The 17,604-nt window shown below is 39.5% G+C and overlaps 1 protein-coding gene across 4 annotated transcripts in view; it reads right to left on the bottom strand.

Moving 5' to 3' along the window:
* LOC126161668 (protein PHTF1) overlaps positions 1-17,604 on the bottom strand; it is a 208,230-nt gene that overhangs the window by 155,135 nt on the left and 35,491 nt on the right. For 3 of the 4 annotated variants that reach the window (XR_007534942.1, XR_007534944.1, XM_049917664.1), the window contains exon 2: positions 13,301-13,440. Coding sequence is in view for 1 of the 4 variants with exons in the window: in XM_049917664.1 (XP_049773621.1) it covers positions 13,301-13,440 (140 nt within the window). In the remaining 3 variants the exon portion in view is untranslated. Of the gene's footprint in view, positions 1-13,300; positions 13,441-13,524; positions 13,542-17,604 lie in introns of those variants that run through there. The other variant, XR_007534943.1, reaches the window with a different exon arrangement.

Here is a 17,604-nt window from a genome sequence, read left to right as displayed (position 1 = left end):
TCAAGCTACTACTAATCAAGGTACACAATGTGACCAAGGATTTTAGCCCAATCAGGTTCATCACAGTAATTCTCCAAAACCACAGGTTCTTCGTTGACGTTCGAGGACAGCACAGTCGATGGAAACTAAAGAAAAACTGTCTTCCCCAACCAAGTGTGTCGGTTCCAATCCTATTCAACATGCATACAAATGACCAACCTACAGCACCCATCACCAGGAGTTTCTTGTACACTGATGACCTTGCTCTTGCCATTCAGAACTCAGACTTTGAATCAGTGGAGAACACCCTCACAAAGACGTTTAAGATCTACCAAGATACTATAGCACAAATCGGCTTAAAGCAAACCCCTCAAAGACTCAGGTGTATGCTGTTCATTTGAGAAGTAGGGAATTTACTCATAAGTTGATGACAGTATGGTCAAGAGTTGAGCTAAAACAATGCTACACTCCAAAATACCTTGGAATGACACTGGACAGATCTCTTACTTTCAAGAGATACTGCATGAATTGCAAGTTGCCACCAGGAACAATCTGTTAAGAAAATTGGCTGGATCACAGTGGGGCAGTCAACCTGAAACTAAATGTACCTCTGCTCTTGCATTAGCTTGTTCTGCAGCAGAGTGCACTTGCCCTGTTCGGTATAATTCATCACGTGCCAAACAGGTAGACATAGATCTCAACGACACCTGCAAAATTATAACAGGTTGTTTGAAATCTACTACTGTCAAATGGATTTACCACCTTGTGGAATAGCACCACCTCCCATTCGAAGAGAAATTGTGATGAATAAGGAACGAAAGAAAGTGAAACAAAAACAAACCCATCCTCTGTATGGGCATAAACCGCATTCACAGAGATTGAAGTCAAAGAAGAATTTCCTTAGAACATCAAAGGTCAGTACTATCACCACTGACAAGTCCAGGGTGCAACTTTGGAGGGATAAGACTTCCCTTACCTCTGGCTGGAAAGAGTTCCTGAAACTCTGCCTCCAGGACATGATGAGGAATGGATGAAATGGAAATCTTTGAGTAGGCTGAGATCAGGAGTGGGTGGATCAAGGTTTAACAATATTAAGTTTCACTGTGGAGAAGTCCAGACTGTCCAGCACATGCTTCAGTGTCAACTGTGTCCAGCCTCCTATATTGCACAACACCTCCATCAACCGACAACAAATGGACTAGACGTGGCCAAATTTTGGTCAAAGACAATATGACATGTTAACTGTGCACCTATGTACGTTTGTGACATGAGAATAATATAAAACTATTTGACAATACAAAAAAGATAGACTGCTACCCATAGTAAATATGAAATACTGAATTGCACTAAGGCACAATGGAAAGGCACTGACACAACCACTTTCAGCCAAAGCCTTCATCAGAAAAGGAAACACTCTCACAGTCATTGAAACAAGCAAGGATAACTCATGCACACAAGACAGCTATCCACGGCAGCTTGGCCAGAATGCAACTGACATGCAGAATGGGAGAGGCAACCTGGAGGGAGTGGGGAAAGGGAAGGGATAGCAATGTACGGGTGGGGGGAGAGAAGAATGCTGTCTGGCAGAGTGTGCAGTCATTAGACTGCCAACAGGTGGAACATCAGGAGGCTGTGGGACAGGGAGGTGGGAAAGGGAGGTGGTGGTAGTGAAGGGAGTGAAAAAGGACAGGAGGGGTAAAGGGAAAGACAGGCAGTTGCGTTGTCAAGGGGTGGCACACAAAGACGGTGGGAGATGCGAAAAGGGAGGAGGTGATAGGACAGAGGGGGTGGAAACTGTTGGGTGGAGAGTATGGGGACAGTAGGTTATTCTATGTTGAGGCTGGGATAATTTCAAGAGTGGAGTTCTGAAAAGTTGGTGTTGGAGGGGACGATGCACATGGTTTGGGTAGTGAAGGAGCCATTGAAATCAAGCATGTTATGTTCAGCTCTAAGTTGTGCCCCATGGTGGTTTACTTTGCTCTTTGCCACAGTTTGGAAGAGGCCATTCATCCTGGTGGACAGCTGGTTAGTAGACATACAAATATAAAAAGCTGTGCAATGATTGCAGCAGAGCTGGTATATGGCATGGCAGCTTTCACTGGTGTCCCAACCTGACATGGGATAGTATAAGCCTGTGTAGGACTGGTATAGAAAGTACTGGGTGGGTGGACTACGCAGGTCTTGCAACTGTGTCTTCCATTGGGATATGATCCCTGTTGCAAGCTATTGGGATTGAGAATGGCATAGGAATGGACTAGGATGTTGGGGAGGTTGGATGGGCAATGGAATACCTCTTTAGTAAGGGTGGGAATTATCTTAGATAGGATGTCCCTTATTTCAGGGCATGATGATAGATAATCAAAGCCCTGACAAAGGACGTGGTTCTGCTTAGGGTGGTATTAGGTAATGAAGGGGGCAATCCTTTGTAGCTGGTTCTTGGGGTGTGAGGGGAAATGGCACAGGAGATCTGTTTACAGACAGGGTGCCTGTAAGGCCTTGGTGAGACCCTCAGCATAGTGGGCAAGAGAGTTCTTGTTACTGTAGATACACCTTCCCTGGGTGGCCAGGTTGCATAGATGGGAAGGGATGACAGCTGGCAAAATGGAGGTTCTGTTGGTGTCGTGGTTGGAGGGTTTAATGTGGACAGAGGTGTGGATGGAGCCATCAGTAGGAGGTACGCTGGGTTGAGGGGGAACAGGTGGAGCGGATGGAGAGAACATGTTGAGATTATGAAGGAGTGAAGATACGGTGTCTTTGCCCTGAGTCCAGATCATGAAGAAATTATCAATGAACCTAAACCAGACTAGGGACTTGGTGTTCTGGGAAGCTGGGAAGATCTCCTCTAGATGACCTACAAATAGGTTGGCATAAGAGGGTGCAGTGCGGGTGTCCATGGCTGTGACACATATTTGTTTGTGTAATTTCACTTCAAAGGAGAAGTAAACAAAGTATATTGATAAATTAAACTATTTGTGTAAGTGTAAAAAGTATAGTCTGAACTAAATCTTTCATTTCTGAAACCACAATGGAAATCTGAAATTTGTTTACTGATAACAGGCATTAATACAGGGTGTTAGAAAAAGGTACGACCAAACTTTCAGGAAACATTCCTCACACACAAAGAAAGAAAATATGTTGTGTGGACATGTGTCCGGAAACGCTTACTTTCCATGTTAGAGCTCATTTTATTACTTATCTTCAAATCACATTAATCATGGAATGGAAACACACAGCAACAAACGTACCAGCGTGACTTCAAACACTTTGTTACAGGAAATGTTCAAAATGTCCTCCATTAGCAAGGATACATGCATGCACCCTCCGTCGCATGGAATCCCTGATGCGCTGATGCAGCCCTGGAGAATGGCGTATTGTATCATAGCCGTCCACAATACAAGCAAGAAGAGTCTCTACATTTGGTACCGGGGTTGTGTAGACAAGAGCTTTCAAATGCCCCCATAAATGAAAGTCAAGAGGGTTGAGGTCAGGAGAGTGTGGAGGCCATGGAATTGGTCTGCCTCTACCAATCCATTGGTCACCGAATCTGTTGTTGAGAAGCGTACGAACACTTCGACTGAAATGTGCAGGAGCTCCATCATGCATGAACCACATGTTGTGTCATACTTGTACAGGCACATGTTCTAGCAGCACAGGCAGAGTATCCCGTATGAAATCATGATAACGTGCTCCATTGAGCGTAGGTGTAAGAACATGGGGCCCAATCAAGACACCACCAACAATGCCTGCCCAAACGTTCACAGAAAATCTGTGTTGATGACATGATTGCACAATTGCGTGCGAATTCTCCTCAGCCCACACATGTTGACTGTGAAAATTTACAATCTGATCACGTTGGAATAAAGCCTCATCCGTAAAGAGAACATTTGCACTGAAATGAGGATTGACACATTGTTGGATGAACCATTGACAGAAGTGTACCCGTGGAGGCCAATCAGCTGCTGATAGTGCCTGCACACGCTGTACATGGTACGGAAACATCTGGTTCTCCCGTAGCACTGTCCATACAGTGACATGGTCAATGTTACCTTGTACAGCAGCAACTTCTCTGATGCTGACATTAGGGTTATCGTCAACTGCACCAAGAATTGCCTCGTCCATTGCAGGTGTCCTCGTCGTTCTAGGTCTTCTCCAGTCACGAGTCATAGGCTGGAATGTTCCGTGCTCCCTAAGACGCCGATCAATTGCTTCCTGTCGGGACACCTTCGTTCTGGAAATCTGTCTCGATACAAACGTACCGCACCACGGCTATTGCCCCGTGCTAATCCATACATCACATCAAATGGGCATCTTCCTACTCCACATCTGTAAACATTGCACTGACTGCAAAACCACGTTCGTGATGAACACTAACCTGTTGATGCTACGTACTGATGTGCTTGATGCTAGTACTGTAGAGCAATGAGTCGCATGTCAACACAAGCACCGAAGTCAACATTACCTTCCTCCAATTGGGCCAACTGGCGGTGAATCGAGGAAGTACAGTGCATACTGACGAAACTAAAATGAGCTCTAACATTGAAATTAAGTGTTTCTGGACACATGACCTCATAACATCTTTTCTTTATTTGTGTGTGAGGAATGTGTCCTGAAAGTTTGGCCGTACCTTTTTGTAACACCCTATATATTATTAATTAGTTTGGTATATATTTTATAGTACGGTTTTAGAAGAGTTAATGCAATAATTAAAGAGTATTGTTCTAAGTTTAGTAGCATTTATCAGTGGACTATTCCTCGACTGGCTGAAATGCGCTTAAGTTAAACCACCATATACAAAACATGTTACAGCAGTAACATTCAAACTTCTGTCCAGCTTTACTTTATGGCAGCTGTCTTAAAAAGTTTAGAAATGTTAACACATAAGCACTTTCTTAGCAATGTGCCTACAATCAACATTTGCTACAGTTTAACGTAAGTGGATAAATAAAAAATCTACTCACCAAGCGGCAGCAGGGGAACACAAACACAAAATGGTTTAACTATTACAAGCTTTCGGAGCCTGTGGCTCCTTCTTCTGGCAGAAGAGTGAAGGGGAGGAAAGGGGGTGAAGAAAAACAACGGTAGAGCTTTAGGGAAAGGGGTACAGTTCAGAAAAATCATTCAAAAGCCAGAGTCAGGAGACTTGCAGGACAGGATTTCAATACGATTTTGATATTGATATGGCTATTTTAACATGTAGTGAGAATGTACTTAATTCCATAGAGAGTAAGGTATATGCTACTAGTATATTTTGTGACATATCAAAGGCATTTGACTATATAAATCAAGGCACCCTTCTAAATAAAATAGAATATCATGGTCTTGCAGGGAGTAACGAAAAATAGTTTAAATCATATCTATCTGATAGAAAATGGAATGTGTCAATAGAAATAGTCATAATTAACTTATTAGCCTACACCATAAGTTGGACTAATTGAAAGACGTGTCCTAAGATTTCATACTAGCATCCTTATTTTACTTATATATATTAATGGCTTCTTAACAGCAACATTACTACACGGTAAGCTTCTTTTGTTTACTGATGATGTAATTTTTTGATGAATATTTCACCGACATTAGTAAATGGTTCCTTGACAATTCACTGTCATTCAACTTGCAAAAAATGTCTATATGCAGCAGTGGTGGCTCGTACAAAATTTCAACAATGTGCTTCAAAGTGGTGGCCAATAGCCTTTTGATTTACAAGGCTAGTACTAGTAACTACATTGAATACGTTAATTTTAAATGTATAAATTGAAATGTTTAAGTATATTTAAATTTTATAATTAATCATTTAACATTACAAGGAGTAAAATACAAGAAAAAATTATGGAACCAACAGGAACCAAGTCCAAGCTGCCAAATGGCATGTTTGCGAGTCCATACTATTAACCACTCACTTGCTGCTCCTGTCATACATTGGTCGCTCAAATTTCCCTCATACTCTATAAGTAAATCTTTAGAGACAATATTATGAGAAGGAAAGTTGCTACTCACCATATAGCGGAGATGCTGAGTCGCAGATGGGCTCAACACAAAGATTTTCACACTTAAAGCTTTCGGTCAATGGCCTTTGTCAACAATAGACACACAAATATGCGCGCGCGCGCGCGCACACACACACACACACACACACACACACACTCATGCAAACGCAACTTGCACATGACTGCAGACTCAAACAACTGAAACCACATTGCAAGCAGCAGTGCCAGTGCATGATGGGAGTGATAACTGGGTGGGGGAAAGGAGGATGCTGGAGCGGGAAGGGGGAGGGGTAGTATGGTGGGGATGGAAGAAATTGAAGTGCTGCAGGTTGGGTGGCAGGCAGGGGAGAGGTGGGGAGGATGCGAGGGGGAAGTAGTGGAAAAGGAGAGACATCAAGAGAAATAAATAAGAAATATATATCTTTTTTATTTTTTATTTATTTCTCTAAATTTCACTCATTTCTCTCCTTTCCCACATATTTTTTTTATTTTTTTATTTATTTCTCTCTATGTCTCTCCTTATCCACTACTCCCCCCTCCCTACCTCTCTCCTCCCCGCCACCCAACCTGCAGCACTATACTGTCCGCCATCCCCGCCATACTATCCCTCCCCCTTTCCGCCCCAGCCTTCTCCTTCCCCCACCCAGTCGTCACTCCCATCATGCACTGGCGCTGCTGCTCGCAGTGTGGTTTCAGTTGCCTGAGACTGCAAGTGTGTGTGTGTGTGTGTGTGTGTGTGTGTGTGTGTGTGTGTGTGTGGGCGCGCGTGCGCGCACCCACATGCGTGCATATGTGTGTCCATTGTTGACAAACACCATTGGCCAAAAGCTTTAAGTGTGAAAATCTTTTTGTTGTGCCTATCTGCGATTCAGCATCTCCGGTATATGGTGAGTAGCAACTTTCCTTCTCATAATATTGTTTCATTCCATCCTGGATTTTCCATTGTTTAAATATTTAGAGACAGTTTTACCTTTTCCTACGGCCAAATCAGATAAAATATTCTAGTAACTTGACAGGGACATTTACCCGCCTCTATTAACATAGCTTCAGTCAAATTGATGAGCCTCGTCCCATGTGCACCAGTTGCTAAATTTACCTTTGGAGAAGATCTACCTAACTTTTTAAAATTCACTTTGTCTTCCTAAGATCCACTGGAAAAGGGTATCTTTTTACATCTATACGACGATTGCTTCCTATCTCTACATCTACACCAATACTCTGCAATCCACCTTATACCACATGGCAGAGGGTACCCCATACCACTACTTGACATTTCCTTTCCCTGTTCCACTCACAAATAGAACGAGGGAAAAACAATTGTTTACATATCTCCGTATGAGCCACAATTTCTCATGTTTTCATTGTCCTTAAGCGCAACGTATGTTGGAGGCAACAGAATTGTTCTGCTCTCAGCTTCAAGTGCCAGTTCTCTAAATTTTTTCAATAGTGTTGCTCAAAAAGACTGTCACCTTCTCTCCAGGGTTCCCATTTGAGGTCCTGAAGCATCTCTGTAACACTTGTGTGTTGTTAGAAACTCGTAGTAATAAACCTAGCAGCCTGCCTCTGAACTGCTTCAATGTTTTCTTTTAATCTGACCTCGTACAGATCCCAAATACTCTAGCAGTACTCAAAGATAGGTTGTAGTAGCATCCTATATGTGGTCTCCTTTACAGATGAATCACACCTGCCCAGAATTCTCCCAACAAATTGAATTTCACCATTCGCCTTCCCTACCACAATCCTCAAATGCTCATTCCATTTCAAATTGCTTTGCATCATTATGCAAAGATATTTAAAAGACTTGACTGTATCAAGCAGGACACTACTAATGCTGTATCTGAACATTAGAGGTTTCTTTTTCCTTCTCATATGCATTAACTTACATTTTTCTACAACTTGCTAACAAATTCAGTTGGAAGGAGCACGTGAAATTATTGTTAAAAAAGTACACAATACAAATTGTTAGTGGTACGAAGTCAAGAACACCTCATTCAAAGAACTGGGTGTCCTACCCACACTTCTCAGAATATGTACTCCTTCACGATATTTTTCATAAATAATGCACCTCTCTTCCACAGCTCGGTGTACATAATCGGTACTAAGAATGAGAATTGTAACAAAAACATAAAATAACTCACTTTGGTCTAGAAATATATTATCCAAGGATGTTCATTTTCAATAACTACCTAGTATCCATAAACAGTTAAACTACTCTCTCCATCTGAACAGGCCTCACAAAGCCCAACGATACTGGGCACACCCGCCAACAGCACTGGACAGACCCAGAGGGTCACCCACCCACGTGCTTGCCAAGCCCAACAGCACTTAACTTCAGTGATCTGATGGGAACCAGTGTTACCATAGTGCCAAAGCCGTCCAAAAATTTACTAATACGCTACAATTTAAGTGAAACCTCAAGGATTTATATGTGGCCAATTCCTACTATTCCACTGATAAATTGCTTAGTGAAACCAACCAATGTAGTTAATGGTGTGTGTGTGTGTGTGTGTGTGTGTGTGTGTGTGTGTGTGTTCTAACATGACATGTGTAATACCAGACTTTGGCTTAGTGCAATGCAATAATTTAGTCTTTGTGAGTAAATCTTGTAAACTATTTTTGTTTTGTTAATGCTGGGCTATAATGGTCTAGAAATTCTCTTATGCACTTTCATATTTACACATTAAGTGTTTGTAGTATACTATTTAAGTAATGTGTAAATAAAGTGTGTAACTTTTGTTTCTCATCTTTGAGGATGATTTCACTTAGGGCCTATGGAAGGCTGAGGATCATTTCACTTACAGCCTACGGAAGGCTGAGGATCATTTTACTTACAGCCTACGGAAGGCACATTATCATATCAATTATTTTGAAAATATGTATTACATATTTTGTTTCTCTGGATTGTTTCAAATCATGAAAGATCTCTTCACTATGGAACAAATAGTGGGACCCCCCCTTTCCCTCTGTCTCTTATAAGCTATACCCTTTGAACTCCTGTTTATCTTGTTGTGCAGTTGCTAAGTCACTTGTTGAAAGACCTACCTCATACTATTCCACTACCCCCTCCTTGTCTCATGCATCCTTCCCTATACCCTCCTTACTTCCATCTGCCCAGCGAAATGCTCTCCATAATCAATAATCAGTCTCATCACAACTGTAGGAGTACACATTTGGATGTCTGTGTGATTTTGTGTGTGAATGTGTGCATACTTTTACCAAAGAAAGAGCAAGAGCTCAAAAGCTAGTGTGAATACTGTTTTCTGTTCTGTGTTTCTGTGTGCCATACATCGATCTGCTACAGGATAATGTTTGTCTTTCCTTTATTTTATGTATTGTTTTCCATCCAGGGGAATTTCCATTATTGTAATGTAATCTAAGAATAATAATTCTACAGATGTCACCTACTAGCAGCCAATCTCTCCGTATGTGAGTTTTGAGAAACTCATCTGATCAATAATCATATATTCAACCAATCACACTTTTATAGTTCATATTACCAGCTTTCATTGTATCTTAGTTGGAATAAAATAACATATCAAACTCATAAGAGATCCTCATTATGTGATTACAGCAGGAAGGTTCTGAATGTCTGGCTACACCTTCCTCTTAAAGCCAATCTAATGTACAATCACATGTGATTGCAAGAGATTACTGGGATACTGCAGAGGTCATAACACCAGTTGGCTACACTGCTCATGACTGGTTACCACTTCATCAAATCATTTTTTACCATACAGACTCTTTGGATTGGATCTTGGGTGTCGTATCTTGTATATTCTAAAGCTAGTAAGGGTACGCACTTGAGAGAAACAATAATGAGCTCCAACTTGCTTAAAAAAAATCAAGAACTATGACTAGATTTGCTCATACCAGCAAGATATCATCAAGGACTTTGTCTGTGTTTTATATTAATACATGGTGTTCGGAAAGCCTTTTACAATTTTATTACAGCAACTATTTATACATTCACTGAGTACACAATAAAACATTTAATTGATAAGATAATCTGTGTCTTGTCTAAAGCATTTAATTACATCAACAAAACATTCTAGTACATTACAATTCTTATTCCATGTTAATGCTCTGACATATAACATGGATCATGAAGCACAGTTAGCTCTTACTGTAGATGATACAACCATTGTTGTCATATTACGTAATGGACACCAACAGAAGAAATAATAATCCATGTTAAAAAGTTATACACCAGTTTTATACAAATGACGTTGCTTTAAATTTTTGGCAAAAAGTAAACAAGTTTTCACCTTTCAAAAAACAATGATCATTCAGGACAGTGCTGCTAAAAATAAGCATCCTCTAATTTACAAAGCTACTAACAAGAATTGGTCTTCTAGGTAGAAAGTGCTAAGTTCTTGGATGTGCACGCTCAAAAGTTGCCAACCATAACGTACACACATTAAATGTGTGTATTCATCTACTTTTTACACAACCATTAACAACAACAAACATGACTCTGGAAATGTCATAACCTGCATATTTTCATTCACTAGTGTTCTAAAGACAATATTTTACGGCAACTTATTGCTTAGGCAAAAACTGTTTACTGCAATAAAAAGGAATTAACTATAACTGTGTTGGGACAACCCCCCCCCCCCCCCCCAAACACACACATATATCTCATATCTGTTTAAGTGGCTGGGAATATTAACTACAGGACAACAGTACATTTCTTCACAAATGAGAGTTATGAGAGATGTAAACGCAAGAAAATTCTGCAGAGACCTGTTCAAGAAAGTCCTTCCCAATTAATTTACAAAATTTGTCACAAACAATATATCTTTTTTCAAATCAACATCTCAGTTCATGGAATCAATACTAGAAATAAAAATAATCTGCATAAAGATTTAAAGTCACTTCCTTGGGCCCAGGAAGATGTTCATTATTCAGAAACGTACATTTCCAAAAAGTTTTCAGCAACCACAAAAAGTTTAGCTGCCAAAAAATACAATTTGAGAAGAACGTAAAGGAACTACTTGTCACCAAAACTTTTACCAACACCGTTTACTCCACTTGGTGAGGTGTATCTACAATAGCGTAAGAATTATCTTATGTGATTCAGTTTGCATACATTTTGTGTGTGTGTGGTGAGTTTGGAATTATTTGTTTCGTATCTCTGAGGGCTACTTCACTTAGGATCTGTGGACAGAACGCTAGCTTATCTCTTTTTTGTTGTAAGTATGTATAATGTATTTTTGCTTCTACGACATATTATACCTCCTCAAGAATATACTCACTGAGGATTTACCTATTTATTAATCCGACTGACAATTCTTTGTGTACCATAGAGGAATCACTGAATAAAATAAGTAGTCAATAACAAACTTGTAATAGGTAATAATGTTACACAAGGTGTGTGAGAAAAGTAATGAGACTGACAATACTGCGAGTGATCTGGCAATGCTGTGTTGTTCTACTTGTGTAGACCAGTGTGTCCATCCCTTCCAGATGCTCAGCTCTGTACGGCCATCACATGTTCTCTGAGAGTGCAATCGGTGAAGTTGTGTTTTTGTTGTGTGTTACAAAAATGAAACAGTGAAATTTAAAGCAATGTTACGAAATCAAGTTTTGTGTTAAACTTGGGGAATCTGTGAGTGTGACCTTTGAAAAGTTGAAACAGGCCTACAGGAAACATTCCTTATCAAGAGCAAAAGTTTTTCACCAGCACAAATTATTTTTGGAACACCAAGAACACGTTGAAGACGAACCTCACTCAAGGAGATCTTCAACTTCAAAAACCGGCAAAGATGTCAAACATGTGATTGCTCTTGTGAGACTGTTCCTCCAGGACAAACTGTCAACCAAGTGTTTTATAAAGATATCTTTGAAAGGCTCAGGAAAAAAAGTGAAGTTAGTGAGACTGGACAATGTGGACAAGAGGACACTGCATCATATAATAACTCATCTCATGTGGCCAGTTCCATTTACCTCAAAATGCATCCCCGTTGTTCTACAGTCGCCCTTTTTACCTGATCTGCATCCTTATGATTTTTTCCTTTTCCTGAAATTAAAAATGTCTTAAAAGGATATCATTTTGGGACTGGGGAACACTCAAACGAATGTGACCGACATGCTGAAAGCCCTACCAGCTGAAGTCTTTCTGTGCTGGACTCTACTGGAGTATAGCTGCTGACGGGAACTACTTTGAAGAGGACAATATTGTTGAAACTTCCTGGCAGATTAAAACTGTGTGCCCGACCGAGACTCGAACTCAGGACCTAGGACCTTCGCCCTTCGCGGGCAAGCGCTCCACCATCTGAGCTACCGAAGCACGACTTACGCCCGGTACTCACAGCTTTACTTTTGCCAGTACCTCGTCTCCTACCTTCCAAACTTTACAGAAGCTCTCCTGCGAACCTTGCAGAACTAGCACTCCTGAAAGAAAGTCTCGGCCGGGCACACAGTTTTAATCTGCCAGGAAGTTTCATATCAGCGCACACTCTGCTGCAGAGTGAAAATCTCATTCTGGACAATATTGTTGTTTTGAAAAAAAAAATAAAAACTTTGGTAGATAAAAAAATCAGTCCTTATATGTTTAGAAACTTTGCATTGCTGTTGCCCAATTGCCACAGTCCATATCACAACTTTACCCCCCCCCCCCCCATCTTTAATGGAACCATCTAAGACAGAATTTTTTGATGATCAAAAACATATATGAAAAAGTAACTAAAAAAAATACGATTGTAAGGCCAGCAAGTGTGTATGTGTGTATCTTAAAATTCTATTATTTTCAAATGTAAAATATCGTCCCAAATGGTTTTTAGATTAACACAGCAATCTACTTTATAACTCATAAAAATAGAGTCATGTTGACTGAACTTTGTAACAAACTCTCAGAGTTTTAATATTTGCATTATTCTCCTTATTGAGTAAAAGTGAAGATATGACTTTACATTCAGTCTTTTGGAATTCCTTGTAACAGTTATATCAGTTTGGTTATGACTTAATTTACATTCAATTTCTGATTCCTATATTTCTGTTTAATTTTGAAGGTTGAAGTTTAAATTTTTAATTTTTGTACCACATCCACAAAAAAGTTTCTTTGGCACTGATGTGAAATAAATATTTTACAGATGTACTTCAATAATAACAATTCATACAGTCCCCTCAAGCTTTACAGTGTGATGACATACTTTAATAGAGAGTGCTTACTAGTCATTGAGTGCAGTAGTTGACTGAGTTAATAACAACACTGTCACAGAAAAATAAGAACTAGAAATGGAAAGTAACTGTACTTAATTAACACGACATAAGCATAGTAAGAATTACTATGGGCATAGAAATGTCCACAAATAATAAAATGAATAGGTAGGACGTACCTCTGACAAGATCCACATCTATAAGATCAGTCTTAAGTTTTGCTGTCTTCTTTGGAACATGGGTAAGCCCATGGATAATCCGCTGTTCTATTGTGTGTTCCCATTGCTGCTTATCGTAAGTTCCAATTTTCTTTTGATACCTGCATTAGTGAAGGCAAGCTTTTTTAGATTTAATAAATTGTATTTGTAACTAATAATTATTCATTTAATAAATTATTCATTACATTAAGAATTAAAATACTAAAGAAACTATAACTGAAGTTTTTCTGTAACTTTACATTCACTCTTACTCCTTAAAGGCACACAATATTTGTGGGGACACCATAAATAACTTCCTGAGCTGTCATATGTTGTGATAAGTTATCAAGATCAGTCAATATTGTCAATGGAAACAGTCACTGTGAGAGATAACAAAGCAGAGATAAGAGAGTGTCATACTCACAGCCCACACACTGTACTACTTTTAACGTTGCTATGTGGAATATTAACAACAGGACTAGTAAAGGCAGCTAGCTGATGGTACAGAACAAGCATGGCATGGTACATAGCTACATAAACCACATGTCAAACATTACCAATCAGCTTTTAAAGCAGTAGTGCTCTACAGAGCATGAGACACACCCATCCTTACAGCACGTCCAGAGTCAACTGTGTTTTCCTCAAGTAAGGATCCCCTCCCCCAAAAAAGTAAATCATTCATAAAGCTGACAGATGAGGGCTTAATTAGATAGAACATGCACTTATGTTATACCATTCAGTGAGTAAGTTAATCAGGAAAAAATGACATCCAATAACAACAACACAGAAGAGACTATTTAGCTTTCTCTATTCAACCTTGAAAATTGGACAGCAGCCACCCACACAGTATAATCTTTCTTTCACCTTGTTGAGAGCATTTCTATGAATTAGTGCTCTGGTTAACGCATACTTTCAAAAGTTTTTAAGAATACGGACAGGTCTGCTTCTCACTAGTTATAATAACAAGCTCATAATGATCACTTTTCACTGTAGGCTCAGATTTCATTTGCTATCATAAGTAATCTCAGGTGGCAGATGACCTGGTAAGTCACAGAAAAAGGCACCACCATATTCCTGTTATACATGAGGGAGAACTGTATTTCCATTATTTTTTAATTAAATACCGATCCTAAAACTTAACATGTACTGACAATTGAAGTTTTGTGCCACACTAGGGCTAAGGCATGCACATAGACACCTCAACTATTAGGTTACATGAGCAAGCCTCCAGGCCTGACTCAAACTTCCATTTTCAGTTATGTTTCGATCCTCAACAATCCATTTAATTCATTTCAGGTAATTTAATTCAATTCATACAACCTTAACCATGTTTCTGACCTCCCAGTAGTGCACTAATATATGGCTCAAATAATGAGTGTTTGATACTTTTCAGAATGTACATATTACATTTATTTTACCTTTTATATTTGCTGCAAGTACACTGCTATTTACTACGGCATTTAGAGGTATGAACAAGTAGTTTTATAAGACTGTACTAAGTTTTTCATTGACTTTAATTTTTTTCTTAAATCAGATGATCATTATTGCCTACTCACTGCAAAATGCCAAAACCTTTAGAGTGCATCAGTGGCTGCTAGTCACCAGTTGCAAATCCTACTATAGCATTCAGATACAGCCATCTAATTTTACGGTAACCAGGTGGACTCACTGTGTAACCAAACTCATAATTTAATTTTGGGTTCTTCTTGACCTCATAATATAAATAAACTGATCAAATGCTAATAGAATGGCAGTTGTAGGTGTTCCACTAAGCAATACGTGTTGAAAACAATAAAGCAAAAATGAGATCAGTGATGCAGAATGACCTAGTTGCAGTAATACAATATGTTGTCGACCTGGGTTTCAATATGATGTTGTTGAAAAAGAGGACTCACTCTATGTGCCATGCAGGAACAGGATACTCAAGAGACAAAGCATGCATTAAAATGTCCTATTGGGGTGGGGGAATACCTTGAGTGTGTTCTCCCATGACAGCATCACATTTAAAAGCACACTGTGTTGGAATAACAGTAATTGCACATTGATTGCAACTTTGGGTCTCTACACAATGAGGGCAGCATAACTTAAGAGAGAAATGTTATTGACAAGCACTGTCTCGTGGCTTTCAACTTAATATCATTCTCGCGTATGAGGTGCCTTAAGAAAGCACACACATAACAGACTATTATGTACAAAGACTGTGTACTCCTCTACACACAGTCTGAACCCACTTAAGCATGCCACTGAAGAAGGGGTCATTTACTATTAATGGTTAACTCTTGACTCTCCTGCCTCTCTTGATAGTGAGTCTTCGTCAAATGGTTGATAAGTGGATAACCCCTACTAAATTACACAAGCCTGTGGCACATCATCTGGGCTACGTCTCTCATTCACCACTGTCTATAAATTGGGGCTGTCAGGGCAACCTCTTCATTCATTTGTGTGTTATTCTCAAGCTGCTGCTCAGATCAAACCTCAAGACAGATTCCTTCTACCACGACCCAGGTGCTTTACAGACCATCAAGTGAAGTCTCCACAGACTTCTGGTGTTATTGCTGTATGCCACTTCTGGGTTTGGAGTTGGTTGCAAAACAAAACAGGTCAGATGGTGGACCATTATTGAACACTGTACATTAGTAGCAACCTTTGTCTTTCTGCCATTTTGTATTTCAATAAATAGTACCATTCCAGCACTGTAGAAGAGGTTATATTAATTTGATGGGATGCAGTGGACATTCCTCCTAAGAGATGTCAGGCACATTTTCTCTGATTTTTGAGCAGATATTTACAATTCCACTTCCACAATGTGTAACAAAACTCAGCACAGACAAATATTGCTTATCATGTTCTTCACGTGACACCCAGTGTCGAAGGTAAACATTGATTTGTTACCTGTTACACAAAGAGGATTTTTTAGGTGGAATTTTTCATGCACATTCGATAGTGCACTCCCAAATTAGTCTACTGCAATATCTGTTTTATCAACATGTATTAACAGGGAGAGCAGTACGCGAATAACAGCCAGTACTCCAGCAGAGACTGAGTAGCACTGCTACTTGGCGGTGCACCAGTGCAGGCCAGGGCAATGCTGTCACTGCTGGAATTCTAGTTATTCTTCATGTTTTATTGTCCCTATTAATATATATTAATAAAGCTAATATCACAGTAGATTAATTTGAAACTGCTCTATCCAATGGGTGTGTAAAATTTCCCTTTAAAAGTTATTTTGTTTGTAATGGGAAATAAACTGATGTATTCCATCAACAATGGGCATCACATGAAAGATGTGACGAGCAGTATCTTTTTGGGCTGAGTCCAGCTACACTGTGTGAAAATGAAACTGTCATCATCTGCTGGAACACCAGAGAAAATGTGCCTGACGACTCTTACAAGGGGCACCCAGTATACTTTTGTTTACAGTTTTAGTTTGATATGAGGAATTTCAGTTACTATGCAATGGCACTTGTTTGAGATCAAGCATAAATTTTAGCATGTGCAAGTGAACTTGCAGGCAAAACTATCTGCGTCACCTTATAAAGCTGAAGAGTGTGACGTAATAAATGCAGGAATTGGAAAGGGTTTAAACTATGTTTAGTCTCACAGCAAGAGCTCTTCAATCTTCTTGTTTTTCATGAAGAATGCTTTGTTGGACAAACAAGTGACAGACTTCTGAGTTATGAGATCACAGCATACATGGCTTAGGCAAAACTAAAAATTCCCCACAAAACTTACTGAGAGATTGGAACAAGACTCTTGTCATTTATAGGCAATACTCTTGTCAACCAAGTCATCCATGCTCAACTCATGACCCACCTTTGCAGTTTCAGTTCTGCCAATAACTATCTCCTGCTTTTCAAACTATACCCCTCTCCTGCCTCTAGGAGATATGGAAAATAGGGGAGAGGGATAAGCAGAACTGAATATATGAACGTAGATTGGCTGTCATGCCTGGTGAGCTCATTAAGAAATATATTGTCTGAAAAAGGCAAAGTCTGGATTTTAATCCCAATTTATCACACAGTTCTGATCTTACTGAAAGTTTCACAACAATACACACTCAACTGCAGACTAGAAGATTTATTCTTGCCACATTTTTCATGATGTACTCAGCTGTTATACAATGTTACACCTTTCATTATTCATTCACCTCTTACATGCCAGAGTAACAACCACATTGAATGGAAATGAAACAGAGACTTATCAAATACTTTATGCGGATAAATGACAGGGCCATAAAAAAATTCTGTCTTAAGCATGTTACTGACAATACCAACAAAAAAATACAC

This window comes from Schistocerca cancellata, chromosome 2, assembly GCF_023864275.1.
Source record: "Schistocerca cancellata isolate TAMUIC-IGC-003103 chromosome 2, iqSchCanc2.1, whole genome shotgun sequence".
NCBI classification, from domain to species: Eukaryota; Metazoa; Arthropoda; class Insecta; order Orthoptera; family Acrididae; genus Schistocerca; species Schistocerca cancellata.
Note: the sequence above shows the minus strand (reverse complement) of the source record. Positions and strands in the feature narration are given on the sequence as shown.